This window comes from Heloderma suspectum, chromosome 6 (genome assembly GCF_057233095.1).
Source record: "Heloderma suspectum isolate Gila_16-S chromosome 6, 16-S_ref, whole genome shotgun sequence".
NCBI lineage: Eukaryota > Metazoa > Chordata > Lepidosauria > Squamata > Helodermatidae > Heloderma > Heloderma suspectum.
Window position 1 is genome coordinate 123,928,254 of NC_139463.1, and position 27,903 is coordinate 123,956,156.

Below are 27,903 nucleotides of genomic sequence, written 5' to 3' on the forward strand. Positions count from 1 at the left end.
GGGGCGATGGCGGCTTCTGCGGTAGCCAGGCGAACGTGGAGCCGGGCTGGGGTCGCGGGGGCAGCCCACCTTGCAGGGAGCTTCCACAGGCAGGTTGGTACTCCAGATGTGGGGGGTGCGGCATTTCTTTGACGTCACCCTGGCCAGGGGTCATGACCTTGTGCATGGGGACCTAGGGACTAGCCGCTTGTCGTTGTGATCTTACCTCCATGCAATAAGCAAGGCTCCCCGCATCACTGTATTTTCCATACTGGAGGGAGCTGCGCCTGTTGAATTTTTTTATTTATTTATTTATTTATTTATTATTGCATTTATATCCCGCCTTTATTCCTCTTGCAAGGAACCCAAGGCGGCTTACATTATCCTCCTCCTCTCCATTTTATCCTCACAACAACAACCCTGTGAGGTAGGTTGGGCTGAGAGTGTGTGACTGGCCCAAAGTCACCCAGTGAGCTTCCATGGCCAAGTGGGGACTAGAACCCGGATCTCCCAGCTCCCAGTCCAACACTCTTGCCACTACACCATACTGGTTCTCCAGGAATTTCCTCCTGTCCCGCAGCGTTAAAGGCACAGGAGCCTCTGTCAGTAAATGTATCCCACCATCTCCACAGGGATCTGGGCAGGTACATTTCGATGTGGGGAAATGTTTAAAGCTCTACCAAAATGACCATGTAGTTGGGCCAAAAACATACAGTTTGAACGATGTCTACAAATGCTGTGGCATGTAAGTATTTGAAACTTTATGCTTTCAGTACAGGGTGCCCAAAAGCAATGTAGATCCAATACCCATTCCCACCCCTTTGTAAAGGAAGCAAAACACCACACTGAATCTACACAGATCCTGCTTTTAAAATTTGCACAGAAGAGGAAATCTTTTTCATAATTGGATGTTGGATCTCTAAGGGCACAATCCTATGCATGTTTAGACAGAAGCAAAAGCCCTATAACTCCCAGCATGACCCTGCTGGGCATGGGGCATGCTGGGAGTTATAGGGCTTTTTTCTGTCTGAACATGCATAGGGCTGGGCCCTTAAAGTCCTGCTTTTTGTAAAGTCAGATGGGTGTATTTTTGCCAATCGTTCCTTGGGCTCTGGATACCGTAACTGCAAGTGTGAGGGAGTGGCTAATGAGTATTAAAAAGCCAGTAATCTGCATTAAGTGCTCTCGAACATGCTGTCCCAGAGACTGCTGCTGTTTGGGAGGTGGAAGGTTTTCTCCGCTGTGCTTTACAGCAGTGGTGCCTGTGATAACTTTGCCCAGCTCAGAGGAGGTTGCACCTCACCCGGTTACCACAGTTTCCATTCTCCCACTGCTGAAGCTGTGCTCTTCCTAGACAGTACCGTAGGAACGTGGGAAGCTGCTGCCTTATATGGGCTCAGGCCATTGGTCCGTCTCGTCCAGAATTGTCGACATTGACTGGCAGGGGCTCTGCCAAGGTTTCAAGCAGGGTTCTTCCCTAGCCCTGCCTAGAAAGACCGGGGATTGAACTGAGGACATTCTGCATCCAAAGTAGGGGCTCTACCGCTGAGCTACGGCCCCAGTGGCATTGTAGGGATGCTGATTCTCACAACTTGGCTTTCCAGATCCACAGAACATCCATCTCCCTCACATGGCTGAGAGTTAAAGCGCCCTCTTCCCCTCATCGACGTCCTCAAAATGGCTGCCATGCTCTCCTGTTGAGGCCACTGTCCCGGTGTCAAAGCACCGTGGCCGCTGCAGGCACACAGGTAAGGGAAGCCTGTTGGTAAGATTTGGGGTGATGAGGCTGGAAGGTGGACAATGAAGAAAACTTATCAGGCAAGCACTAAGCATTAGGATTAAGATGTGCATCACTAATTGACAAGAGTTTTCTCCCTCTCTCCTTCAGGTCATTCAGCCTGCAGCCGCCCCACCTTTAGAGAACACTCTCCCTACAGGGGACCTTGGCCAGGCCGTCCAGGAGCTGAGCTTTGCCGAACTGGGCCTGGGCTCTTACACCCCAGTGGGTCTAATCCAGAATTTCTTGGAGAGCCTCCATGTGGACATGGGGCTGCCTTGGTGGGGAGCCATTGTAGCAGGTGAAGCAGCTGCTGTAGTTATAAGGGGATGGAAACAGGAAGGGGCCTTATTACTGGCAGAGAGAGCATTGTGGGTAATTGAGCCTTGGCTCCATGGCGTGTTGGGCACTATTACTGGGAGAGGCCATAGCTGAGCGGTAGAACACATGTTTGGTCCTCAGAAGGTGCCAGGTTCAGTCCACAGCATCTACTGCCAAAATCAGTTCAGGTAATGGGGCTGGGAGAAGACCCCCACCTGAGACCTGGAGAGATGCTGTATGAAGGATTTTCTCTCCGCAGCATTGCTACCACCTGTGGAGAAACTGCTCCTTCTTTGGGCAATCCCGCCTATAGGGTTTCTTATTTACAGCAAATGCTTATAGTTCAGGGCCTAAGGAACTCTGTGCCACTATAACTTAAGAGTTTCGCAAGCTGACCCTTTCCCGCTGTCACCAATTCTCTAAGAATATTTTAAAACCTCCTAGCAGCTTGGTATAAGAGGCTCAGGCGTGAGATGGGCACCAAAACTTGAGACAAGATGAACTATTAAACAAGTAATTTATTAAGGGTATATTTTGTACATAAGGGATTACTAACATTTACTTTGGGGTTTTCAAAAGAATGCCTGCTGATACTTCTTAAGGACTCAAGGGACACTGTTGCTGCTACAAGCCTCTTACTGATTTCTTTAACCTCGGGCCAAATTCCCTAAACCTCCTCACCAGCCAAATACCTTTACAACCAGGGCCAGCTTCCAGATACAGTCTTCATCTGACAACTGAAACCCCTCCCGTTGTATTACTGCCTGCTTGGACAATTTATCTGGGTTTTTACTACCTTCCTCTGGCAAGATCTTAGGGCAGCTTCTTGACATAACGCAGCCACCTTCTCCCTGCTCCTGATCTTCACAAGCCACGTATGGTGATCCCCCAGAGAAATAATAGCTTAATATTAAGACCTCAGATATCTTTCTCCTCAGCTTTCTCTTAGTCCTTCTAAAACACCACACACCAGCCAGCAGACCTCCTCCCTCACTCTCCACAGACTGACTCTTAACTGTCAACCCCCTTAACTGACTTTTCCCAACCACTATTTTCCATCTAGCTAGAATCCTCAGCCAAGCAGAATTGAATTTACCTGCTCCAGGCCCCATCAAACAATATCCAAAGCGGTTGTCTGCCCATTTGGGGGGGATCCCCCCACACCACGGCTCATCCCATTCAGCAGGGTCTCCTGACCCCCAGGGGACTGGAGGGCCTGCCGTGGGAAGGAGGGGGTGGGGAAGTCTACTTCCAGCAATGCAGCTGACCCAGCGTAAATCTGGATCCAACCCATAATGTGGTAAACATTTGTGTAGAAAGAACTATGGGAAACTAGAAGACGGAGATCATGTGTCTCTTCTTACTTGAGCTGTATATTTCCATTGCTGCCTGTGTGACAGCAGCAAAGCAAGGTATCCATCTGAATTTTGCTGGCTTTCCCCAAACTACAAGTCTTCATGCTTCCACATGCAAGAAGAGGGTACAGCGAGGGGAAAAGTCACTTACTGTTGCTGTTCTAATAGTGGATGACCATCTCCTGCCCACGCTACAGCCTGGCTTGGGTGTGGACACTCAAGATCATCACAGCATGCATGTTGGCACTCTCTTCTGGGTTACGGTGTCAAAAAACAATGTCAGGATTTGGATAATCGCAAACTGTCCACTGCAAAGCAGCGGGAAGAAGGGGTTGCTTTCCATTCCGTATTTCGGAGCCTGGGAAACTGATGACAGGAGGGGCCGTAGTTCAGTGGCAGAGTACATACTTTGCAGGCAGAAGGCCCCAGGCTCATTCCCTGGCATCTCCAGTTAAAAAAGGTGCTGCCGCGAAGGAGCACAGCAGGAAATGGGCCACCAGTGGAGGCTGGTGGCTCCGGTGTCAGTGGGACGGTTAATTCACTCTGGATTTCAGTCAGAACCATTCGGAACTCTGAAGGAGCTATCCAAGGTGCTGCCGCTCCTTTAGAGTTCTGACTGAAACCCAGAGCAGATCCACTACCCCACTGACACTGGGCCCACCGGCCTCCACTGTGCGCAACCTGTTCTTTCGGCTGGTGGCCATGGCTGGAGTGCAGGGACTGGCCTCCTTCCTTTTCCACACAGCCTCCCTCACCTCCATCCCACTCTGAGGACTCAGCAGGTGGGGGAGTAGCCAGCACCAAACATAAATCCTGGCTAGCTAGTAAGCAAAATAAAAAAATTGTGCCCCTGATGATCAACACCACTCCTTCTGGGTAAATGATGAGCTTCTTTGCTGACCTTCCGCCGGGCTTTAAAAACCTGGCTGTTCAGGCGGGCATTTGGGGTGGGTTAGGGTTTTTTAGAGAGGGCAGTGTTGTTTTGTTATGTCGTTTTGTTCAGTTGATTATGTAAATTTGTTATTAGTATTGTACACTGCCTAGAGTGGCTGGGTAGCCGGCCAGATGGGCGGCGAATAAATCTAATAAATAAATATCTCCTCAGCTGTATCCCCTGGCTGCCAATACCAGTCCAGGTTCAAGGCGATGTTTTTGACATATAAGGCCCTAAACAATTTGGAACCATGTTACCTCAGAGAGCGCCTTCTCCCACATCAACCTGCCTGTTCACTGAGAACTATGGATCAGGGCCTCCTGGTTGTCCCGTCACCTCCACACACATCTGCCGGCAACCAGGGGGAGGACCTTTTTTGTGCCCCCCCCCCCCCCGGACGCCTGTTGAAAACTTATCTGTATAGTCAGGCATTTGCTGATTTTCACACTTAGCTTGGTAGATTTTCTTCATTGTTCATTTTACCTTTGTATTAGGTTTTAATTGTTTAAATTCATTTTGTACATAAGGGATTACTAGTATTTACTTTGGGGGTTTCAGAAGAATGCCTGCTGACACTCTGTGATTCAATAATGATGGGTGATATCTAAATATTAAATAATAAATGAAGAGCAGTTCTCTTTTCCCTCCCTTCCTTACAAACTTCCAAGCCCATAAAGTGGCATTTGGGATTGGTTTGGTTTTTTAAAAAGTAGTACCCAGGTGCATTTTGGGTAATGCACTCCTAGTCCTTCCCTGCATCATACAGCCTTTCATGTATGCTTGCAATCTCTGGAATTGCTTTGTGGGTGACGATATTGTTGGAGTTCCACTGCCGAGTAACAGGGCTTTTCTCTCTCGCCAAACTCCTCAGGGACAGTGGTGGCCCGTTGCTTGGTTTTCCCATTCATTGTGAAGGGCCAGCGAGAGGCGTTGAAGCTCAACAATCACTTGCCCGAAATTAACAAACTGACCACCCGCATGAACGAGGCCAAGCAAACCGGGAACAAGTTTGAGTGTGAGTTGTCTACTGGGGTACAGAGCTGGGGAAAGGGGTGTCATGGTGGCCTAGGTCCTAACAGCCATTGGAAGGAACGGGCTTGGATCCAGACTTAGCCATGCTTAGAGTAGACCAGCCTTCCCCAGTCTGGTCCCTCCAGATGTACTGGAGATCAACACATCTGTAGGTCATGAAGTTAAGGAAGACCAGAGGAGACCCATTGGAGCGTACGTTAGTCATGCCTGGCCAGTCCTGTTGATTTCCCTGGGCCTACCCTAAGCGTGACTAAGTCTGGATCCAAATCCAGACTTTTTAATGAGGTTGCAACGGTTGCTACAGTTTGCTACGGTAGCCGTGAGAGGTGAGGCTGGAGGTGGGGCAAAGTGGCTGGGGAGGCGGAGTCTTACCCGGGTAGCGTCAGAGGGGTGGAGCCTTTAAAAAGAGCCAAGCAATTCATCTATAGAAAACAGCTTAGGTGGAACCTGACCCATACAGAAGACAGCATGGCAACTGGGGCGGGGGGTTGGTGGGGGGGGGGGGATTAGCAGCACTTTTTCTCTGTCATTCCACAAGCCCTTCTTTTCTCCTGCAGTTGCAAAGGCATATTCTGATCTGACCTTCTACCAGAAAACCCATGATGTCAACCCGCTGCGAGGGTTCCTCATCCCCCTTGTCCAGGCAAGTCCCCATCCATTGCTATGGAAATGTATTCCCCCCCCCCCATCTCTAACCATTAGAGGTTGGATCCAGACTCATGCAAGTGAGTTGGCAGAAGCCGATTTCCCTCCTCCCGTGACACATCCCCCAGCCCCCTGAAAATGCGGTACGGGGGATCAGGGGACCCTGATGGAGGGATGAGCTGTGGGAAGGGATTCCCCCAAAATTGGGCGCAAGCACCTTCTGCGAGCAGAGCCCTTCCAGCAACGGAAGGCAAATCCTGGATCCGACCCAACATGTATATATTATTACTCCCAGTTTTAACCTCTCCCCTTCTCACACTCTTTCTCTCTCAGGCACCCATTTTCATCTCGTTCTTCATCGCCCTGCGCAAAATGGCGGAGCTCCCCGTGCCCAGCATGCAAACCGGGGGGCTTTGGTGGTTTGCGGATCTCACGGCCGCCGACCCTTACTACATCTTGCCCCTGGCTGTGACGGTCACCATGTGGGCCATACTGGAGGTAAGACGATGCAGCCAAATGGCTGGCGATTAAGCCACTTTGTGTCAGTGGAGTCTGGGGGCTCCGACGTCAGTGAGGCGGTGAATCCGCTCCGGGTTTCAGTCAGAACCAGTCAGAGCTCTAAAGGAGCTTGGTGCCTTGGAGAGCTCCTTTAGAGCTCTGACTGGTTCTGACTGAAACCTAGTGACCCCTCCTCTCGTGCCAGGCCTCTGGAACACACAAGAACTTGGGCAGTAGCAGGGCAGAATCTTGGTGCTTAACAGGTGGAGTAGAGGGCAGTGGGGGGAAGGTGATCAGATTGTGGACTGCTGGAGGAGAGGTTAGGGAATTCGGCCTAGCATAGAACAAACAGCAAACAACGGGTCAGTATTTATGATTTGTTTGTATCAAGTATTTCTCTGCCACTCCTCAACTGAAAAGGCTCCTGGAGCAGCGTACCTATATTCAGTAAAACAAGAGAGTCCCTGCCCGCCAGCTTACAATCTAAAAAGATGTGGCCACAAGGAAAAAGGAAATAGGGAGGGAAGAGGGGGGAAAATAGGCCTCGTGCATCCTGATAATGGGGGTTAGCATGGGCTTTGGAGGGTCTGGCTGTGCTAATATTTCAGGGTCCCTAATATCGTAGGGCTTATATTATATGGTGGGGAAGGGGCAGTCACAGAAGCCTTTTTAGTCGTCTCCCTTACATGCTTGCAATCATATGGAGAGGGAAGCTGGGCCACACCCACTGGCTGTATCTCTGCTCTCAGCTTTGCTGCCACTAGGCCTGGTACCAGCGCTCGGCCCAGTGGTACCAGGCCCACAGTTGATGCTGGCCTCCCTTTCCAAAAAACGATACATAGATCGTAAGGTTTTTGATGGGCTGGCGCTACAGAGTGGAGCAGCCGGCGGCTGCCGCCATCCTCAGTGCCCCAGTGCCTCGGAGCCCCACCCCTGACCTGCTCGATGTCCTTCTCTTTACAGAGGTGGGGCAAGGGGGTGCCAAGGTGGCTGGAGCTGTGCTGCTTTCAGCACTGCTGTCCCCCCTCCCCCCCAGCCCTCTATCCCCAGCATGACAGGAACCGCTGGCGGGGTGGGGGGTAGGCCAGAGTTGATGCATGCAGGTAGATATGGGATGATCCATCTGGCAAAGTAGCTCCCCCAGTGACTGTAGCTGGTATTGCGGTTTGGGAAAGCCAACAATAATTATTACTTTTCCCTCGCCTTCTGTCCAAAGCGCTGAAGATGATACGCTTGGCTCCCTCCACTTCTCTTTTTTATTCTCACAACAGCCCTGTGAGTTCGGAAAAGCTGGGAGCCAGTGGTTTGGCCCAAGATCAGCCAGCGGGCTTCATAAGTGAGCAGGGATTTGAACACGGGTCTCCCTGGTCTACGTGCCACCTTGTTCAACTCCGCCTTCTCCAACCTGGCGGCCTCCAGCTGTGTTGGACTGCCACTCTCATTGTTCCTGTGCTGGCTGGGAAGGATGGGGGCTGGAGTCCCACACATCTGGCTAGGGTAGGCTGGGCTAACCATTACACCACACCGGCTCTCGGCACAAAAGTGGGCAGGGCCCAAATAAAGAATTCAGAGGGGATCTAGCGGCGATACTCCCTTCTCCCTGGAGCTGTGTTCCTCAGATGTGCCTGCAAGGATCTGTGGGATGGCGTGGTATTCCCAGCCCTGGGGTTAGAGGAGGAATGGAGTAGAATATCTCTCATCCCCTCGTAAAGCCACACTGTGAGACTATCAGAAGAACAGAGTAGGCCATCTTTCCGAACTCACGTCATCCCAAATCACATTGAGGTGATGTGGCAGTAAAGGTGCAGTGATATACACACACACACCTTAAATCCAGTGTTGGAAGACCTGCAGATCTTGGCTGGTGGGAAGGACCTTATCCCTCTGTTTCCCTGCCTGCCGGCAGACCTGCCCAAAATTTCACTGCCTTGCAGGGGCAGGGGGGTGGGGATTAGAGAAGATCAGGCAACGGCAGGCAACTTAACAGGGTCCTTCTTCCTTCTTCGCAGCTGGGGGCCGAAACAGGCGTGTCAAACCCAAACCTCCGGATGATGAAAACGGTTTTCCGAGTGATGCCCATCGCTATCCTACCTCTCACGATCTCCTTCCCAACGGTGAGAGAGGTTTCCATTTCATACACAGTCTATACGAGGCACCACAGATAGATCGTGGCTACGTTTAACTATTCATGCATAACACCGCGTGGCTGGTTCGGACTCACTCTGAGCAGGCCCAGTCCTCTTGCCTTAGCTCTGGTTGTGCTTGAAAAAGCTTGCATGTTTTCCCACACAGACCCCCCAAAAAAGATCTAATTTAAAAAGAACAGCTTACCTCTCCATTCAACAAAATAAGCTTTTAAGGGAGCAATCCTGTGTCTGCTAGACAGCGTCTGGGGGACACAGGATATTCCGGCTTCTTGGATCCGAGCTCAGAGACAGGACTCTGGGCTCAGAGCCAGGAAACGGAGATCCATGCCCCCCCCCCACCTGGAAGAACCACGCTGGCTGCACCTATGTCAGGGGTGAAAGGGGGCGTTCCTGGGGGCTGGGAGGAAACTGGGGACATGGGGCCACGAGGTATCCCCAGCCACTTCCAGCTGCCTCCTCTCCCCCTCCCCTCCCCCTTCCCGAAGCCTCCACTAGACGGATGAAATCCCATCTAGCAAGGCGCCTCCCACTCTGCACTGGACACTCCTAAGACTCCAAGCTCAGGCTCATGAGTACCCAGGGCACATCCCATAGGACTGCATCCTAATCCTCATAAGGTGGGCTGGATTTGTTATACCATGGGCAGGCACAAAGAGAGCTTTCTCAAACTTATCACCAGCGGGAGCCAGAACATCTTTTTCTGTGTGTTCCCCCTTCCTGTGCTCTGCCTAAAGCTTCAGTAGTTTTACACCCAAGGAAACATACTGCGATGAGCCGTATGCAGCTTTTCCCACATCGGAGCAGTGCACGGGAGGGGTCAGTTGATGTCCACGCCTTCCTTCCACACAGGCCATCTTCACTTACTGGATGACGTCCAACCTGTTCTCGCTGGTGCAGGTGGCAGTGCTGCGTGTGCCTGTGATTCGCACCCGCCTCCGCATCCCTGAGCGGGTGCAGCACAACCCTGCCACCCTGCCTGCCCAGGAAGGCTTTGTGAAGAGCCTCAAGAAAGGTGAGCTGGGAGGAGAGGGGGTCGGCTGAAGGTGGCCGTGGGAGGATGAGGGGAGTGAGTCCTGTGAGGTCATACAAGGTTAACTCCTCCTGTCCCACCTTCCCTCCAGGATGGAAGAATGCACAGACGGTTCAACAGCTGGAAGAGAGGGAACGGCGCATCAAAAACCACCTGGATTTGGCATCTAAGGGTAAGCCACCATCACTCCTCACCCTCACTTGCCACCATCCATGACCACCTTGTATATATGAGTGTCTACATTTTTGCCATCAGAGAAAACATTGCAAATTAAACCTGTGGGCTTTATTCTGCAAGCTTTATTCTGGTCACATCTTTAAAAAAAGTGATATCGTAGAGTGGGAAAAGGTGCAGAAAAGAGACGCCATAATGATCAGAGGGGCTAGAGTACATTCCCGCTGAAAGGCTGCAGCGTTTGGGGCTTTTTAGTTTAGAAAAGGGGTGACCGGGGGATTGGCAGGTCATGGTGCTAGGCCTGCCCCGAATGACTGGAAGTTGCAGGGAAGCTGATTTCGGCCGTACATCAGGAGAAGCCTCTTAACAACGAGGGCTGTTTGGCAGCGGAGTGGATTCCCTCAGGAGGCGGTGGGCTCGCTGGAGGTCTTTGAAGCAGAGGCTGGATGGCCATCAATCAGGGATGCTGCAGCTGCATCCTGAATTGCGAAGCTGGCACTGAGCAGGGGGTTGGACTAGGTCAGCTTACCCAACCTGGTGCCCCTCCTGATGTGTTGGGTGGCAACTCCCAATGGCCATAGGCCATGCTGGCTGAGAATAATGGGAGTTGCTGTCCAACATATCAGGCGGGGGCGGGGGGACACCAGGTTGGGGAAGGCTGATCTGGATGATCTCCAGGGTCTCTTCCGACTCTGTGACTGTACAATATAGGCTCATAAGACCATGCACAGGCTGGAGAAAGTGGAGAGGTTTCTCTTCCTGTCTCGTGATTCTCCAGCTCTGGCTCGACCAGTGAACTTGCTCTGCAGGAGATTCGGGGGGCAGAGCCAAGGAAACGCCTCTTCCCAGAACGCGTAAGCTGTGGAACGCTCCATGAGAGAGGGGAATGGGCCAGCTTGGATGGCTTTAAAAGGGGTTGAGACAGATGGGTGAAGGAGGACAAGTCTGTCAACAGCTATTGTCTAGGGTAGTAACGTGGGATCATCTAGAGCTAGAGGTTGTATATATGCTTCTGAAGTCCAGCTGCTGCAGTATCACAAGGAGAGGAAGCTGTTGCTTTCCCGGCCTGTTGTGGGTTTTGAAGGGGGAAACAGGATACTGGATGGATGAGATCGTGAGTCTGATGCAGCTTATGTTCTTATTCTTTCATTTCAGGTTTTAAAGATTGCGGGAGTGGGGGTGTTGTTCTTTTTGCTTGCTTTGCAAAAGCCACCATCTTAATGTTTACTTTTGGGGTTCTTTTCCACCCTCAGGGCCCTTGCGGCAGACCTTTTCCCACAATCCTTTGGAGCCGCACAAGCCCCCTGCTACGAAGCCGCCGCCACCAAAGAGACCGTGGGAGGACACGTTAGGTTGAGCGGCAGCCGCCGCCAGGCCCTGCTCAAAGCAAAGACTTGGCATGGGAGCAGAGCATTCTGCCCCCACCGCTGCCCCTGCTCCAGTTTTCTGACCTTTGGTAATAAAGGACGTGGAAGTTCTTTCTCCTCTTTTGGCTCAAACGGAGTCTGCTTAGCTGCAGCACAGACATTGGAAGAGGCTGCAAGGATGCATTAAGCCTCCACCCCATTTGTACTTGTGATAGGCCGTACCTTCTCAGGATTTTTCTGCCTATCCGCTATATTCACTTCCTTCCAAAGATTCTACCTCCGAAGCCTCCATGCTCATAGGTTGTATATCTCTGAATTTTGATTTAGGTAGCTGAGTATTGCCTGGGCCAATCATATAAGGCTGGGGCATGCTGGAAGTTGTGGGACTTTTTTTCTGTCTAAACATGCGTAGGATTGCACCCTGAATCTCCACAGATGGAGTGAGTGAGTGTGTATATATTGAGCAGCCTTCTCCAACCTGATGTCCTCCAGATGTGTTGGACTACAACTCCCAGCATCCCATGCTGGCTGGGGGGTTCTGGGAGTTTTAGTCCAACACATCTGGAGGGCCATCAAGTTGGGGAAGAGTGGTAGAGCCACGTGCCCCCACATGCAACGGATGCCAGCAGAATCTAGGAGAAACATTTTGGCAGGCTATGGCTTCAAAGGGGGAAAAAACCTTTTCACTAGGGAGGAAGTGAAGGCTGGACGGGAGAGGAAGTGAGGGATGTTGTGGGGGAAATCGAGGAGGAGGCAAAACTGAACTGAGGAAAGGATTGTCATGGGCCACTGTGAACCATTGGAAGGCAGGAAAGCAGAATTTAGAGGTCGCAGCTCTTGGCAGGTGCTGATTTAAAAAAAAACAATTCCCAGGCAAACCTGTGGCATGTGCTGCAGGTTTATTGGGACTCAGCAGTTGGGGGGGTGCCCTCTCTCTGCACCCAAGACAAATTGGAAAGACGAAGTCCCTGAGTCCCTGCAGCAGCAGCTGCCGCCCCCAAGTCCCAATAAAGTAGCAAACAATAAATTAGAGGTCACAAAAGAGTCCACTGCCAAAGGGGAGAGCAGGGAAGATGTGCAGGCCTCCCCTGTGACAGCATCTCCATCACTGAGACTTTACTGCACTGTCAGGATCCATCTCCGTCAGGACAGATAAGGACACAATTTGGATGAGCCGTGTCACAGAGGCTGTGGGGAGAAGGAGAAATTAGCCCACAAGAAGTGGGGAGGATATGAGGGCTAACAACTCAATGGTGGCTGGAAAACGTACAAGGTCAAGGCAAAGGGTGGGAGACAGTACTGAGGACTCCTGGGAGTAATTCAAAAAGACTGACCCCGTATGGTCATAACATTCTAATTCTGCATTTGAAACAAGCTGGATGGACTTGTATATAACATTATTTGACATCGTCTAGCTGAATTCTTCAGCCTGTCTAAATTATTATGCAGAGTTAGATGTTGTTTGGTTATTTTGCAGAATTCAGTCTTTTGCTAGCCAGGGAGAAGGAGCAAAGCCGTTTGCTGAGGGTTGGATCCAGATTTACGCTGGATCAGCTGTGCTAGTGGAAGTGGACTTCCTCGCCTCCTCCATCCCATGGCAGCCCTTACACTCACATCCCTGAAGCTGCTACACAGAGTCAGGAGACCCTGCTGAATGGAGTGAGCTGCAGGATGGATAAATTCCCCCCCGCCGCCCCGAAAATCAGGCAGAGGGATTATCTGCAAGCAGAGCCCTTACTCTCGTGGAAGGCAGTTCCTGGAGCCAACCCTCTGGGTCTGACCAGTGGATGTCCTGCTCAGTCTGATTTCCACACCGTATGCCAATTTCTGCCCTGTAAGTTAGACTTTTAGGTGCTCTCTAGGGCAGGTGTGGGTTCTTGGGAGGGAGAACAGCTAAGAAACCTGAGCACTGGGGGCACCGTCAGTTTGCTCACTCACCAGCAGCCCGGCCCAGACACTGCGGTCTCTTGCTCTCAGGCATCCTCACCACCAGGTAGTAGACGGGGAACCCAGAAGCAGCTATGGCAATGCCGATGGCAGAATTGGTGAGGTCGCTGTAGAGGGGTACGGCCACCAGGAAGATGGTGCAGAGGCAGAAGATGATGGGGAAGACGATGCTGAGCTGATGGGAACAGAAACAGGCACAAAGCAGGTGACTGGCATCCTACACAGCCACACGTACGCACGCACACACCCCTTGTCACCACTGTCCACATATCGCCGGCCTTCGCACCAGAATTCTCAAAAGAATCAACGCACTACCTCAGACTGCCTCTGGGACTTCACAAGGCGGGAAGGTGACAGCCGTATCCTTTTGTTCACCTCCAGCATCTGGTCCTCAGAGGTATATTGCCTCTGAACACAGAAGCTCTATTTAGCTATCAGGGCTAATCGCTCTCAACAGCTAGCTTCTGTGAATTTCTCTATCCCCCCTATGAAGCCATTGCGGTCAGCACTGTATCCTGTGGGAGTGAATACTACTCCCTCACAGCAGAGACACAGATACACAGTAGACCAGAGCTAGGAGGCACTGCAATGAAGGACATGCCTTTTGGAGCATGTGTGTCCATTACAAAGGATGCTGGGAACACGACAAAGAGGAGACCGCTTGGGACAGGCAGGAAGTGGGCCAATTTGTGGTGGACCACCAGGTGGTTTCAGGGACTGTTGCAAAGAAAACAAGATGGGACTTTGAAGTCTGAGCCAGTAAGACGCTTTTTACGTTCTGAAAGAAGGGTAGGGAACCTATCAAGTGCTGCATTCTGTTGGGGACTGAAGCCATCCTGTTTTTCTCTTTCTGCCACCCCCTTCTCTCTCTCCTCTCCTCCCTGTTCAGCAGGCCACCACAGAAGGGACAGATCATTGTTGCCAGAGGTCTGAACTGCGAAGGGCTTTTGAAATTAGGTTGTGGCTGCTAGTTGTCCAACTCTGTTCTAAAGCAAGAGTGCACCATTAAGACCACACAACAACTGATCCATATGAAAGAGACCTTGAGTATGCATCTTGCTTCGTAAATTTATCACACATAGCAGTGGACTAGGGCAGCCTTTTCCAACCTGGTACTCTCCAGCTGTGTTGGACTACAACTCCCATAATTCTCAGCCAACATGGCCAAGGTTGGAGAAGGTTGGACTATGATTTTTTGAAAAATTCCTGCTTTAAGTAGACCACACAAGACTGGTTTTGGGTATTTCTTCTGCCCTTACCTTAAGGGGCCGTTCCCTTGCCGGTTGCTTCCAGCGGAGGTAGAGTTGTCCCGCAATTGACAGGCCCACAAAGAACCAATAGCTGAAGCTGTAGTAGTTGATGAGCTGGAAGATGTCATCTACACAGAGGTAGACCAAGGCCATGGCTCCCTGCAATTCAAGGCCCATGGGGAGTCTGTGGAATAAGCCCTTCTGCCTTCCCATGACCCCACCAGCCACCCACGCGTTGATAGATGTATCCATCTATCACCTGCTTGAAATAGACCTATCTCCATAAGGCCTGTGGGATAAATACTGCAAGTTCCTGAAGCCCAGTCCTTCCGAAGAAGGCTGCCCACACTTCCCAAAGGGACCACAAGCCTTCCCATGAGTTCTGGCTCGTGTCCTTCTAGGTTTCGTGTCACCCCAAGCCTTCCCGGAGCTCAGAGCAGCTGTCGCGTTGGCTTCTAGGAGAGCCTCCCGCCCACGGCCTACATCTGCCCCTCTTGCTGGTGGAATGATATCTGGGCCACACACAGTCCTCAGAGGTGGCCAAGCCACTGAATTCTTACTCCATCCCACCCTTAACTGTTCAGCATACTGGGGGGGGAGGTCGATAGGAAAGAGGCACACGGTAATGACCCTGCCTGCCTGCCTTCCCAACCACGCTCCGGCCAGCCTGCCAAAACAGCTTCTTGATGGGCTGGCCGAAGGCCGATTTAGTGGAGGAGAAAGGCATATGGGGAGACTCAGCCCCATGCACCATCCTCCCGCTATAGCTTCTGCTCCTCCCAGCCTCCCCCAAACAGCTCCTTTGGGCAGGCTGGGAGGACAGCAATCTCACCCTGCAGGGACAGAGAGTGGTGTGACTTTCTCCACCCTGTCAAGAAGAGCCTTCGAAAACCAGCATTGCCCCGCTGGCTGTCTCCAGCACTCTTAAGAGCTCTCCACACCACACACAGGGAGGGGCACTTTATTCCTCCCCACCCCACAGACTGAGGTGAGCGGGTGAAGGTGCACGTGCGCCTCTCAGGAGGGGGGGGCACAAGGGGAAAGGCATGCTCCCCCTGCCCGCTACCACATGCAGCCCTCAGGGGCAAAAAAAAGTCTGATCTAGACCATATCCTGTGACTGCTTTAAGCCGTGTTTCATAGGCTGTTTGACTACCTTCACATGAATACATGTCATTCTGGCACTTTCAAGAGATTTCAGCCTCCTTATTGTAGAATTCAGAGGTTGAAAGGTGTGTTACCCTGAAGTAAGTCACCACCACCAGGAAAATGGGTGATTTCTTAGTAAATCTTAGCTGATTTTAATCATAAGAGTTTTACATCAATTAAATTTACATACATTTCCATTTGAATAAAACAGTTCTGAAAGGGGGGGCATATTTGTTTTCTGTTTAGATAATACAAGCACATTCCGTAGCAACCACCATTTTAGAAGAAACATTCAATAGGAGAGGGAAGGCCCCATCAAAGATGACGCCAGCTGACCACGTTGTTGTAAGTGCTTGTATGAAAAATAATTCAACATTTTATTCTTATTTTTTAGGAGGGGAAAAAGAGTTTGCTGCCCAGTTAACTGAGGGCACCTTTTTAACTGGATCAAAAGATTTTTAGGCTGGAGTCCTAAACACACTAGGGACTTGCTCTGGACTTGCTTCTGAATAAACATGCATAGGATCGCTCTATTTAATTAATCTAAGAGATTAGGGCTGTAAAGTTTAGTCAATTACTCTTTACAGCGTTTCCTGCCTTGCTTGTAGATTAGAATGTTGTTCAGCATGCTTGTGCGAGCCAGCTGGGGCTATTCAGAAAGAGATATGTTTGAGGGCTGGCCCCAGGACGCAGACTGACCCAGCCATCCCCCGCCCGCCCGCCCGCCCCACATCAGACCATTGTGGGACTTACGTTAAAGAGAAGGGCCGGCACTGGTGTGAACCGCTTAATGTGGATCATGCAGATGGCATCAGGCAGGTGGCCTTCACGGGAACCAACGAAAAATAATCTGTCGAGAGAGTGAGCGACCCTAAGGATGCTGCTGATTTGAGACAGAGGAGAACTGGCCCAACTTGCAACCAAGACCATCCCCCCTGGGGGGGGCGGGGGGGCACCTTACACAGCACAGGGCATCCTTATCCAACCAGATGTGCTGGACTGGGACTTTCATCATCCCCAGCCAAACCTGTCCATGGCCAGGGATGATGGGGGTTGTATTCTGACACATCTAGAGGGCACTGGGTTGGAGAAGGCTGGTGGAACAAGGAGAGGCCGTCCCCACTGAACGAGGCTGTCCCCACAGAACCGAGAGTGTTCCCAGAATCCATTGTGACATCTTTTCAAAGGCCACTGGCTCAAGGGCGTGGTTCACACAGGCAGCCAGCCATTGCCCAGGTGTGGGGGAAAGACTGCAGGTGGCCCAAAACTTACTGTGGGGTGCATTCTTCCAATTCCTTATTTGTAGCTGACATCTTGGGTCATCACATATTAAGGACAGTTTTGACTGGAGATCACTACAGTTTATCTCGAAGGGGACGGTCCCTCAGACACGAAGGTGTATGACATAGGCTAGTCCAAAACTTGGTTTGGGCTGAATGGGGCATATAACCTTTAATTCCTTATTAAGTTTATAGATTGAGCTCTGTTTGGAACTACCGTGCAAATAAGGAATTGGCGACTAATAATCAACTTCAGCATTGTGTGTTTCTGAGGGCCAGTTCAGGCATTTATTTCTGAGGTGCTGGAAGCAGCAGTGCAGTGAAGCCAAGGCAGGGATGGTGACATCATCTGCCCCCCCACCCCGATCCCTTTTCTCTCCGAGCTTACTTACAACCCTCACAGTAGATGAGGAAATGGATTCACAATATATTGTTGCAAGCCAGCCCTGTTGTAATGCGAAGTATTCTGGGGTGGCTTGGCCTCAAATGGCTAATAAGACCCATTTGCTTTACAAATTGGGAGCGTGGCAATGGGCAGTGGAGGCTCGTAGCTCCGATGACAGTGGGGCGGTGAATCCGCTCCGGATTTCAATCAGAACCAGTCAGAACTCTAAAGGGGCACCTTGGAAAAGTCTAAGGGGCAAAAGATTTGCTTGTTTCCAAGCAGAAGTTGCCTGTGCCAAAATAAGTTTGCCCACAGATACCCACACAGGTTACCTGGAAGCTGCTAAGATGGAGGCATTGAGGCCTCCCAAGCAGGATAAGGCTACAGCCAGCGGGATGGTCCAATGCATAACTCCAAAAACTTGATTGCCAAAAGTCTGGAGGGAAGAATAAATGCGGATGAAATGAGCTAGTGGTGAGCGCCCTTGGCTGGGGGTCTCTGGTATAAATATCATTCGCAACTCAATAGGAGACTGTTTTTCTAGCGGGGGCGGGGAACGTTTGGCCCGCCAGATGTTCTTGGACTCCATGCCCCATCAGCCCCAGCCAGCATGGCCAATGGTCGTGGATGATGAGAGCTGAAATCCAGCAACATCTGGAGGACTCCACATCCACCACCCCTGCTGGAGTGGAAGAACCAGGAAAAATCCTGGTGGACGTGTGATAAAATCATTAATGAATTGTCAGCATGGAGACTCCCACCGTAGTCATCTCCCTTTGAAGCTGTCCTTTGGAGCAAAGCGGCTCTAGGTGAAGGGAGGTAACAGCCCTGGATGGATCAACCCACTGGATTCCCAAGTGACCTGCCATGGCGGGGGGGCGGGCGGGCGGGGGGGCTACTAACCACGGCAACAGCGTCACTTGTCAGTATCTCCGTCTTGCTCAGCACAGTGTAGTAGGCCACGTTGGTCATGATGTAGATCACTGTGACGATGGGCATGGAGATGCCAATGGCGAGAGGCAGGTTCCTGAGGAATGGCACAGAAGGAAACATTCAGCCCCTTCCTCCTCCCACTTTAGACTTCCCTAGGCACTAGTGGAGGCTGGGGGCTCCAGTGTCGGGAGGGTGGTGAATCCACTCCGGGTTTCAGTCAGAACCAGTCCTTGGAGAGCTCTTTTAGAGCTCTGACTGAAACCCGGAGCAGATTCATCGCCCCACTGACATCGAAGCCACCAGCCTCCACTGCTTGGCACCACACTCCTGTGCCCGAATCATACTTGGGGCTGCTAGCAGAATACACGGAAGTCCCCATCGTGGCCCAAAGCCTCTAAAAAACTGCCCCTAGGCCAGGCTCCCCAAATCCTCTGCTCCCCAAATTCCCTGCCACCTAGGTACCCTACATAACTTGCAGCGGTCCCACGGCTTTCTTTTTATTTGTTTGCTATATAAAAGAGTATTGAACAAATTATGAGAGAGTGAGGGGCATGGGGGTGTTAATGGAAAATGCTCCAGCTAAGCAGAAAATATAACGCTTGGCTCTATTTCATAGGCAAACCTTCTATTCTTGCAAAATATATAAATGGGACCGGTTTTACTTCAATCAAAATTGTGAGATTGCCTCCTGCGCTCTCTGTTACTAACCTTTTTTTTAGTCAATTCAGGCAAATCAATATCTGCACCAAGCTCCTTTTAGCGCATTTTCAACCAAAAGAGGATCTTTAAATTTCCAATTATGTCTTGTTCTGCAAAAGCCAATACGTTTCAGGCTAGATTTCTCACAGCTTCCCCTTCACAGCTAAGCCTGCAACAGAACCCAGGCGTCCTAGACCCTATTATGAGCAATCCTCTGGCTGTGCCGTAACTCCTGACTTTGGTCACTAGATGGCAGCCCCTCTTCAACATGAGCTCATTCCAAATCCAAGCAAGCCCACAAATCTGAATAAAACTGGGGGAAAGGGTGGTAGATCTCTACCAAATCTGTTTACTTGCCGTGGGAGTGGGAGGGATCACAGGGGTTCTATCCCCATGACACACGCGCACTCTTTGTACAGATCAGGATGATGTGAATTCTAGCGCACAAAAGGGAGGGAGCTGGCCCGGTGCTGGCTCTGGGTTTTTTGAGGGCCCTTGGGCAAAACACCCGCAATGGGCCCCTTCCCTCAGTGCGTCTCCCTTCTCACTGCCATTGTCGCTGGCTCCTTTTGCTCTTTCCTCCTCTTTCTTATCCATGCCACCACTTGCTTGCTTGACAGGCAGGGAGGCCGTGGCTTCTCCTGCCCCTCACCACCGTTTTCTGGGCCAGAGCAAAAGGCAGGTGGGGACGCAGGTTGCCATGGTGAGGAGCAAGGCTCATGTCAGTCGGGGCCCTGCTGGGATGTGGACCCTTGGCAAGTGCCCTAGCATGCCTACTCTTGATGCTGGCCCTGTTCAGCTAGCAAAGAAGCACAGCTCATCTCCAGGCAAAGTATGGCGCAGCCAAGTGTCAATTGCTCAAGGGCATAGAGCCCATTTAAAGTCTGATACCAAAATGTGAAGGGGGGCAGCGCTTGACACTAATCAGTTTCAGTTCCCTTCCACAGTTCCTCTCTTTGGAAGCAGAGCACAGATTTCTAAGACATGGGAACGAGTAGTAATGCCACCTCCGGATTGTCACAGGCACTGTACCATATTTGCTTGTGGCCACATTCTGCTTCTGCATGGCATTCAGAACTGCAGCAGTCTCACTAGCCAAGGACAAACAAAAAAAAACATTTTCCCTGCAACACACTATTGCAGTTTGGATGCTGACCTTTCGGGATTCTTAATTTCTTCCGTGACAAAATTGAGGGTGTCCCATCCAGAGTAGGAGAAGAGGGCAGAGTAGAGCGCCAATGCAATGCTTCCCACCTGCCAAGAGGATCCTTCAAAAGAGTCATCAAAGTTCTCAGAATGTCCTGTAGGTGAGATAAGGGATTGTTTAGGCATGTAACCCCCTTGAATCCACATCTTTGCTTGCTGACTCGCAGCTGGATGTGTGGGATCCAGGTCCACTGCAAAGTGCTGTGACTGAGGAAATCTGAAGTGATGCAGACATTCCATCTGTGTCATGATCTCTATGACAGCCATGCACACATGCAAACCATCACTTGATGTCTTACAATTATCAAGTGATGAATGTTCATGTGTGAACTAGCTCCCAAAACCATGAGAGGTGGAAAGTGGATCGGGAGTCTGAGTTTGAACCTGGGTCTCATCATGTTCACTGTGTCGCCTTGGGTGGGTTACTCACTCTCAGTTGTTTTCTCTGTAGAATGGGCACAGAAGCCTACCTCACAGGGCTGTGAGGTCAAAACACAATAAAAGTTGAGAAGGACCTTACACACCAAAAGTGCCAAACCATAATACGGAGGGAGAGCTTTAATACCTTGTGCAATGCGAACGATGCCAGCAATGATCACAGCGATGAGAGCTAGCACCTTGGCATAGGTGGATGCATCCTGCACCCGGGTGCCCCATTTCACATAGGCACAGTTCACAAAAGTGAGTATACCTGAAAGAGAAAACAAACCAGGATCACCCCAAGACAAGGGGCCCGTGGACCATATCTACCTCCCCACATTACAAACTTTTTCGCATCCCCCCTCCAAAATCCAGGCAAGAGAGGATAAATTGAATCCTTCCCCTATCCAATCCTGAATGCTAAACACGCATACATGCACACAGCCACCAAAGGTTCATTTCAGAGAAGAGAGGGATAGGGCTCTCCCTGGAATCTTTCTGTTGCCATCCATTCATTTTCTCCTTGGCCCCAAATGAAATCTACAGGAGAACCTAAGGGTGCAATCCTATGCATGTTTAGACCAGCTGCCGGGGGGGGGGGGGGGAGAATGCTGGGAGTTGCAGGACTTTTTCCCCATCTAAACAACATACACAGCCAGTCCCACCGTCCAGCCTGTTCCCCACCCCACCCCCATATCATGGGACGGTGCCCTCACACGCAGCCATAGGAGAAAGGTGTGTGCACTTGCGTTGTCATTAGGGGGGAGCCAAATCTGGACCCTGCCTCCTTGCAAGCCCAGTTTCGAGGGGCTGGGTTGAGGGGCAGGGAGGCCCCTCTTTCCCAGCAGTTGTCACTGACTACATCACTTCTGTTTACTTGGGTCCTTTAATAGACAATGCATGGGAGCCACCCAGCTCCATCCTATCTGCAGAGGCTTTTATCTGTGGCTTCTTTTCTGGGTTTTGCTTCTTAGTCATGCTGCTAGGTGGTGAGGCAAGCCTGTGTTTCAGAGAGAGAGAGAGAGAGAGAGACGGGAAGTGGCTATGAGCTAACTAGTGGTATGGGGGGGCGAAGAAGGGGCAGAAAAAAAGCTTTATCCAAGAAGGATGAGCACTTTGCCTGAGCTAAGAGGCTTCCCATAACTCCCCCTGCACAGACCAGATTTGACAGCTGTGTCTACATTAGAGCAAAGGATTGGGGGCGGGGGGCGGAGTTGTAGTCCAGCACATCCGCAGGGCACAAGGTTGCAGAAGGCTATGAATTTAAGAACAGCCCTGCTGGATCAGACCAAGGGTCTATCTAGTCCAGCATTCTGTTCAGTGGCCAACCAACTGCCCCCTGCCCAGGAAACCCACAAGCAGGACATGAGTTCAACAGCACCCTCCCGCCCATGTTCCCCAGCAACTGGTGTACATAGGCATACTGTCTCTGATACCGGAGGTAGCACGTAGCCATCAGAACTAGTAGCCATTGATAGCCTTCTCCTCCAGGAGAAAGTTGAGGTACAGTGTGCCATTCCTTGGCTTGGAAAGGGAGCAAGGCCTACTGGTTTGGTGCTGAGGATGCTGGGAGCCAGGGCTTCCAGATTCTATTCTCAGACTTGAGGAGGGGAGTTCGGGATGTAGGAAAAACAAGGCCTATTATTTCTGCCCATTCAAAACATCTGCAGTAGGGGCTGGAGGGTTGCGTGCCCTGGCAATGCTTCAGTGTGTGGTGACTATTCACACTTCTAAGGTGCCTGAAAGAAGTTTTTATTCTGCCCAATGCGTTTTGGAAAAAATGTCCTTCCTCAGGGGACGCTTCTCTTTCTTCAGATATATCGAACAGAATCCTTCCTATGTATCTTCTATCTTGAAATGCTTCTGTCTTGAAATGGAGCATTTCAAGATCGAAGAGAATCCTTCCTATGTATCTTCTATATATCTAAAGAAAGAGAGGCAGCCCCCCTGAGGAAGGAAATATCTTCCACATAAAGACTTCTTTCAGGTGCCTGAGCCTTTTTTCTCTCTCTTTTGTTTCATGACATATCAAGATGGGGGATACGTGGCTCAACCATACTACAAGCGAGAAGGATCTTGGAATTGTTGTCGATCACAAGCTGAATATGAGCCAACAATGTGATGTGGCTGCAAAAAAGGCAAATGCTATTTTGGGCTGCATTCATAGAAGCATCGCTTCCAAATCCCGGGAAGTACTAGTTCCCCTCTACTCAGCACTGGTTAGGCCTCATCTGGAGTACTGTGTCCAGTTCTGGGCACCACACTTTAAGAAGGATGCAGACAAACTGGATTGGGTTCAGAGGAGGGCAACAAAGATGATCAGGGGACTGGAAACAAAGCCCTATGAAGAGAGACTCAAAGAAATGGGCATGTTTAGCCTTGAGAAGACTGAGGGGAGATATGATAGCCCTCTTCAAGTATTTGAAAGGTTGTCACAGAGAAGAAGGCCAGGATCTCTTCTGGATCATCCCAGAGTGCAGGACACGGAATAATGGGCTCAAGTGACAGGAAGCCAGATTCCGTCTGAACATCAGGAAAAACGTCCTGACTGTAAGAGCAATACGACAATGGAACCGATTACCTGGGGAGGTGGTGGGCTCTCCCACACTGGAGGCCTTCAAGTCGAGGCTGGACAGCCATTTGTCAGGGATGCTCTGACTTGGATTCCTGCATTGAGCAGGGGGTTGGACTCGATGGCCTTGTAGGCCCCTTCCAACCCTACTATTCTATGCTTCTATGATTCTATGAATGCCTTCCCCTCTTGCTGTTCCTTTTATCCACCGTTCTAACCACTTGCCCACACTGCTGCTGCAGCTAGGAGATGGTCAGCTGAGCTCAAGAAATCTTTAAGTAGGCAGGGGCTGTCCACCAAGGTCCACCAAGGTCCACCAAGGTCCCCATGCACAATAAGGTCTGAGGGCAAAGAATCACAACACAAGCATCGCAATTGCCATGTGAACAAATATCCAGGGTTAAAACAGGACAGAGGAAGGCGGGACTTCCTGGGTTCCATCCTGAGTTCAAAGAGGAGGTGTAGAAGTTAGTTGTTTATCCTTCCCTGGCTCCTGTTGTTTTTATATTCCATCCTTCTAACCTTGATCTTTATTCCAGGAACATGCTGTTGTGACTCAAGAGCCTATGTAAGATGTGGCTTTTTGCCAGACACCCAAATCTGAGGCCGGGGAGGCAGCGCTGAACCAAAGAGCACAGTCCCACCCAGCCAGCCTCAGAACTACTCTCCTAGGCTGCAGGTCGATGAGGCCTTTCCTATGTGGAGGAGGATGGGGGGAACTGAGGACACCTCTGAAACAACACTCGGCTTCTTTATAAACAAGGCAATAAATTCCTCTCTCTTATCGCACTTGGAACATGCTCAGAACAGAGAAAATGCAGATAAGGTGAGTTGCTCTTGTTTCTACATGGCTCCAGTGATTCCTCAGGAGGAGGCCCACAGAGTATTCTAGTTCTGGGCACTCCTCAGGCCTACCTCAATGCCACCTCTCCTCTCCCAGCCAAGTTCCCACTCCCCTGCCAATGATCCACTCTTAAGACTCAGTTCATATGTTACGGCAGCCACTCATGGGTAATTTCACCCCCAATTCAAGGAGGCACACATGCCACCTGGAAGCCACTTCCAGTCTCTGTAAAGAACCTCCCATCAGTGGTTGTCAGTGCGATGTGCAAATCCAGGCAATGGGTTGTTTTGAGGCTAAACAGCCCCATGGTTAATCCATCGTTTGCTGTCGGGTTAACCACTGGGTTGTTTAGCCCCTAAACAACCCATTGATCCAGGTTTTCACATCACGCTGACAACTTCCAATAGTGCCGATTGAAGGTTGTTTACAGAAAATGGAAGCGGCACACACACAGCACGCATCTCCACAAATCATAGATTAATTAATTACCCACAATTTGCCACCAAATGCTACCATGGTGTGCAAACAGGATTACATGGGATCCAGCCAGAAACAGAAGGAAAACGTGTGAGCAAATTCCCCTGACTCCCGACCTCTACAAGATGGGGACAGAATTATCCCTCTGCTGCCAACCTATTCAAAAATTAGACAGGCATACCTCAGTCCCAGCTAGAAATGCACTGGAGGAATGTTGGTTGCCACTTTTTGAAATACTCCAACACCAAGGGTGGTTCTGAGTGCCATTGCCTTGTCAAAGGCAGCGTGATTCCATTTGCAAAATGGAACGGAAGGCTCAGTGTTGGACAAGCCAGTAGAAGTCTCAGCCACGAAGGTAGAGCATCTTACTCCCAGAAGTTGCGCTCTTAAAGAGGAGCTGTCTTAGGCAAGGGGGGATATTTAGGTCACAGCTCAGCCATACACTCAGAGGGGGGCCTCAGGAAAGCATCTCTCAGCCTCAGCCTCCACATCTGTAAAATGGGGGATAATACACTGCCCCCCTGTTTAGAACTGTTGTTACCAAGTCAATGGATGTAAAGTGCTTTGGGAACTTGGGGACAGAGTACTAAGTATAGTTATAATTGTCCTGTCAAACCTTCTTCCCCCACCCCTACCCCTTGCTTGAAGAGAACGCTTCCCCAGTGGTGCATCAGCTCATTTCTCCATCACCACCGTATGCATCTTTCATGCCTGACCCAAAAGTCCCATGGCTTTCTCAGCCGACACATTCCTGTGTGTTGCAACGGGAGTGGTTTGGGGGGAGCCTGACGCTGCGTTTCTCGCCAGCTGGATCCAGACAACAGCTGCCGATTCAGCACACTGCCAGGCCTCAGCTGCAGTTTGTCATTTCCTGAGGGAGACCCAGAGTTACCCCGCGGGTTAGATGGGAGAGAGAGAGGGAGAGAGATGCCACCAGCAGCAGCGAGTGCCAGCACTGAGGGTCACCAGACCCCGAGAGAAGACATGGCATGAAAACTGTCCTTCTGAACATGTGTAGAGTGTCTTCCCTTCCCCACTAATTAACTAACATCCGTCTTGGTCACACCAAGCAGCAACATCCAGGCAGGTCTCAAACATTAAGCACAGAGCATGTATGGGCTTGTCCACATGCAAACGTTTTGGCTTTTGGTCACTTCCTCTCCCAGACCAGAGGGAGCCAAGAAACAGGACTCCTGGGTTCTTCCTAGAGCTCTAACAGAGGGGAATGAAGCCTAGTATACTGCAGGAAATGGGGGAAGGATGGGTGTAAAACTATATTTTCCTTTAGCAGGATCATTTTGCCTGCTCAGACAGAAATTCAACAGGTGACGCACCTCTCCGCCTTGGAAGCGCAGGGGAGGGGACATCACCTAGTTTATTTCTAAAAACAGAAGGCTGATAAAGGCAGAGAAGCTGTTGCGGAGGGTAGGGAAGAGGGTATCATAGATGTCTGACTCATATGCTTAGATTGGTCAGGACAAGTGGGAGACAGAAGTCGATCTTATCTTAAAAAAACACCGTATCTACTCAGAGGCAGGTTTCTAGCCACAAAAATCTGGGACGGGAGCAGGATTCAATTGTTAGAACCATGCTGGGAGTTAAGGCTCCCCCAGGTCCTGGGTCCAGTTCTAGAAGACCGATGAAGCTTTAGGGGCTTTTTGGTGAGGCGTAAAGACTGAAGCTTCCTATTCTCTCCCCACACCTCATGGAGATTCAAACCCATTGCCAAGGAAGGGAAGGATTGAGCGGAATGGGAAGGAAGGTCACGGAAAGATAAAGGAACAATGAAAGATTAGATAGTGGGGAGAGAGGCTGCCCTTCAGCCTACCTGAGGCTTTATCAGCCTTGGCGTTGCTAAGTGCACTGTACACAGGCTTGCTTTGGGATGCCTGATTCCACCCCCATCACCAAATCCTCCTCAATCCCACCCTACAGTGCCCCCTGCCGGCCCCACTCACAGATGCAGGCAGCAGCCAAGAGCCTACTGGCCAGGTAAGGCCCCTCGCAGGATTGGAAAAAGGGTTGCACTAGATAGTTCGCAAAGGTGATGGCGATGATCGCCTGGCTGGTGGGTTCAATGATGAGGAGGGAAGTCCAGAGGCGGATGAAGGCTGGCAGCTGTCCAAAGGCCTCCAGGATGTAGGCGTAGCTGGCCCCCGATTTTTTGATGGTGGTGCCCAGTTCAGCATAGCAGAGGGCCCCAAAAACGGAGAAGAGGCCCCCCATGGCCCAGATGATGAGGGAAAGGCCGTAAGAGTCACTGTACGCCAACACGCCTTTGGGCGAGACGAAGATGCCCGAACCGATCATGTTCCCCACAATCAAGCAGACGCCATTGATCAGCGAGATTTCCTTCTTCAACTGCATGGTGTCCTCAGGGGGCTGGCTGGCGGAGGATGAGGTCCCGTTGGGTACTGCCTTGGGTGGGTGGTCATCCTCGGCCGCCGGCACATAGATGGTGGGTTTCGCCATCTCTCGGCAAGAAGAACAGATCAGTTATGTGACTTTTGCCTCCAGGAGGTGCCACCCGCACCCACAAAGAACAGCTTTTCCTCACAGGAGGTGCTAGTTCCAACGAGGTATTGGCAAGCTTTTGGGGAAAGGGGACTGGGATGTAGCCGGCTTGCTCAGGTGGGCGGAAAATGGGCCTGGAGGGATCCCTGCCTTCCCAAGGTGAAGTGCAATATACCAGGAAATGGACAAGTATTAGAAGGAAAGTTTGGGGTACAGATGTTTCTCTGCTCCCCAGATATTGGGCCTGACTCTCACCTCTGGTTAGCCCAAAGGACTGAAAAGGGACAGCAAAGCTTGATCCTCCTCTCTGGAAAAAGTGTAGTGGACAGAGCAACTGGGCTTGGCATCCAGGTTGCCTGGAGACTATCTCTAAATCTGAAAGGCCCAAAAGGCAGCGTTGGGGTGATTTAATGGCTTGGGAGTGAGCCAGGACTTGTGGGTTTCATATTCTGCCCAGAGAGAGGGGAGTGGTGTCTAGTGGAAGGAGCACAGGGGCTGGGAGCCAGGTTTCAGCTTTGGGAGAGCAATACAGTATGGTAGAGCAATCACAGAGAATGTGATGGCTAGCTATCCTGAGTCCCTTAGCCCCCAAGTCTGAATATTACTGGGGACAGAAAGAGGCAGGGATGGGGATGACATAAGAGATAAATTGACAGGCACTCACCATTCCAGGCTCAGTTCCTCCTGGTCCGTCAGCCTACCCCCACCGCCAGCTTGGGAATAAAGAGAAAGAAGCTGCCGGGACAGCACTTTTAACTTGAGGAACTAACCAGGGTTGCGGGAGGCGGGGTGTGGGGGGGGGGTATGGGAGGGTGAGCCATTGAGTCCAAGGTCCGTCTGGTGCCCGGTGGGGGCAGGGGGAGCCTACCTCAGTACTATGGAAGATAAGACATTGGCAGTGCCTGCAAATCTCCTCATGTCCGTGCCCTCTGTGAACAGTAGAGACTTCCTGAAGAAGTGCCCCGCACA

The 27,903-nt window shown here is 50.9% G+C and overlaps 2 protein-coding genes across 3 annotated transcripts; one reads left to right on the plus strand and one right to left on the minus strand.

Annotated features, from left to right (window-relative positions):
* OXA1L (OXA1L mitochondrial inner membrane insertase) lies at positions 1-12,437 on the plus strand. The gene is made up of 11 exons (XM_084806404.1): positions 1-93; positions 1,584-1,727; positions 1,868-2,057; positions 5,238-5,381; positions 5,956-6,041; positions 6,377-6,541; positions 8,551-8,655; positions 9,538-9,700; positions 9,810-9,890; positions 11,146-11,755; positions 11,837-12,437. Exons 1-10 carry the CDS (start codon positions 7-9, stop codon positions 11,247-11,249), a joined length of 1,269 nt encoding a protein of 422 aa, XP_084662530.1. The 5' UTR covers positions 1-6; the 3' UTR covers positions 11,250-11,755; positions 11,837-12,437.
* SLC7A7 (solute carrier family 7 member 7) lies at positions 10,009-27,867 on the minus strand. Of its 2 annotated transcripts, XM_084806402.1 has the most exons (10): positions 27,599-27,867; positions 26,379-26,892; positions 20,673-20,798; positions 20,058-20,202; positions 18,173-18,296; positions 17,602-17,705; positions 16,358-16,454; positions 14,466-14,615; positions 13,198-13,381; positions 10,009-12,447 (listed from the first exon to the last, which is right to left on the minus strand). In XM_084806402.1, the coding sequence occupies exons 1-10, from the start codon at positions 27,599-27,601 to the stop codon at positions 12,365-12,367; spliced, it is 1,530 nt and encodes a 509-aa protein (XP_084662528.1). In that variant the 5' UTR covers positions 27,602-27,867; the 3' UTR covers positions 10,009-12,364. The 2 variants fall into 2 exon arrangements, with proteins under 2 accessions (XP_084662528.1, XP_084662529.1); XM_084806403.1 differs by lacking the exon at positions 27,599-27,867 and having other exon boundaries at positions 26,379-26,951.
* Between the last annotated feature and the right edge of the window lie 36 nt (positions 27,868-27,903).

Coding starts and splice junctions, on each gene's coding strand:
- OXA1L (XM_084806404.1), top strand. CDS start 7: ATGGCGGCTTCTGCGGTAGCCAGGCGAACGTGGAGCCGGGCTGGGGTC. Junction 1,728..1,867: donor TGGCCGCTGCAGGCACACAG/GTAAGGGAAGCC, acceptor TCTCTCCTTCAG/GTCATTCAGCCTGCAGCCGC. Junction 6,542..8,550: donor CCATGTGGGCCATACTGGAG/GTAAGACGATGC, acceptor CCTTCTTCGCAG/CTGGGGGCCGAAACAGGCGT.
- SLC7A7 (XM_084806402.1), bottom strand. Junction 20,203..20,672: donor CATCGTTCGCATTGCACAAG/GTATTAAAGCTC, acceptor TCTCACCTACAG/GACATTCTGAGAACTTTGAT. Junction 17,706..18,172: donor CAAGTGACGCTGTTGCCGTG/GTTAGTAGCCCC, acceptor TCTTCCCTCCAG/ACTTTTGGCAATCAAGTTTT.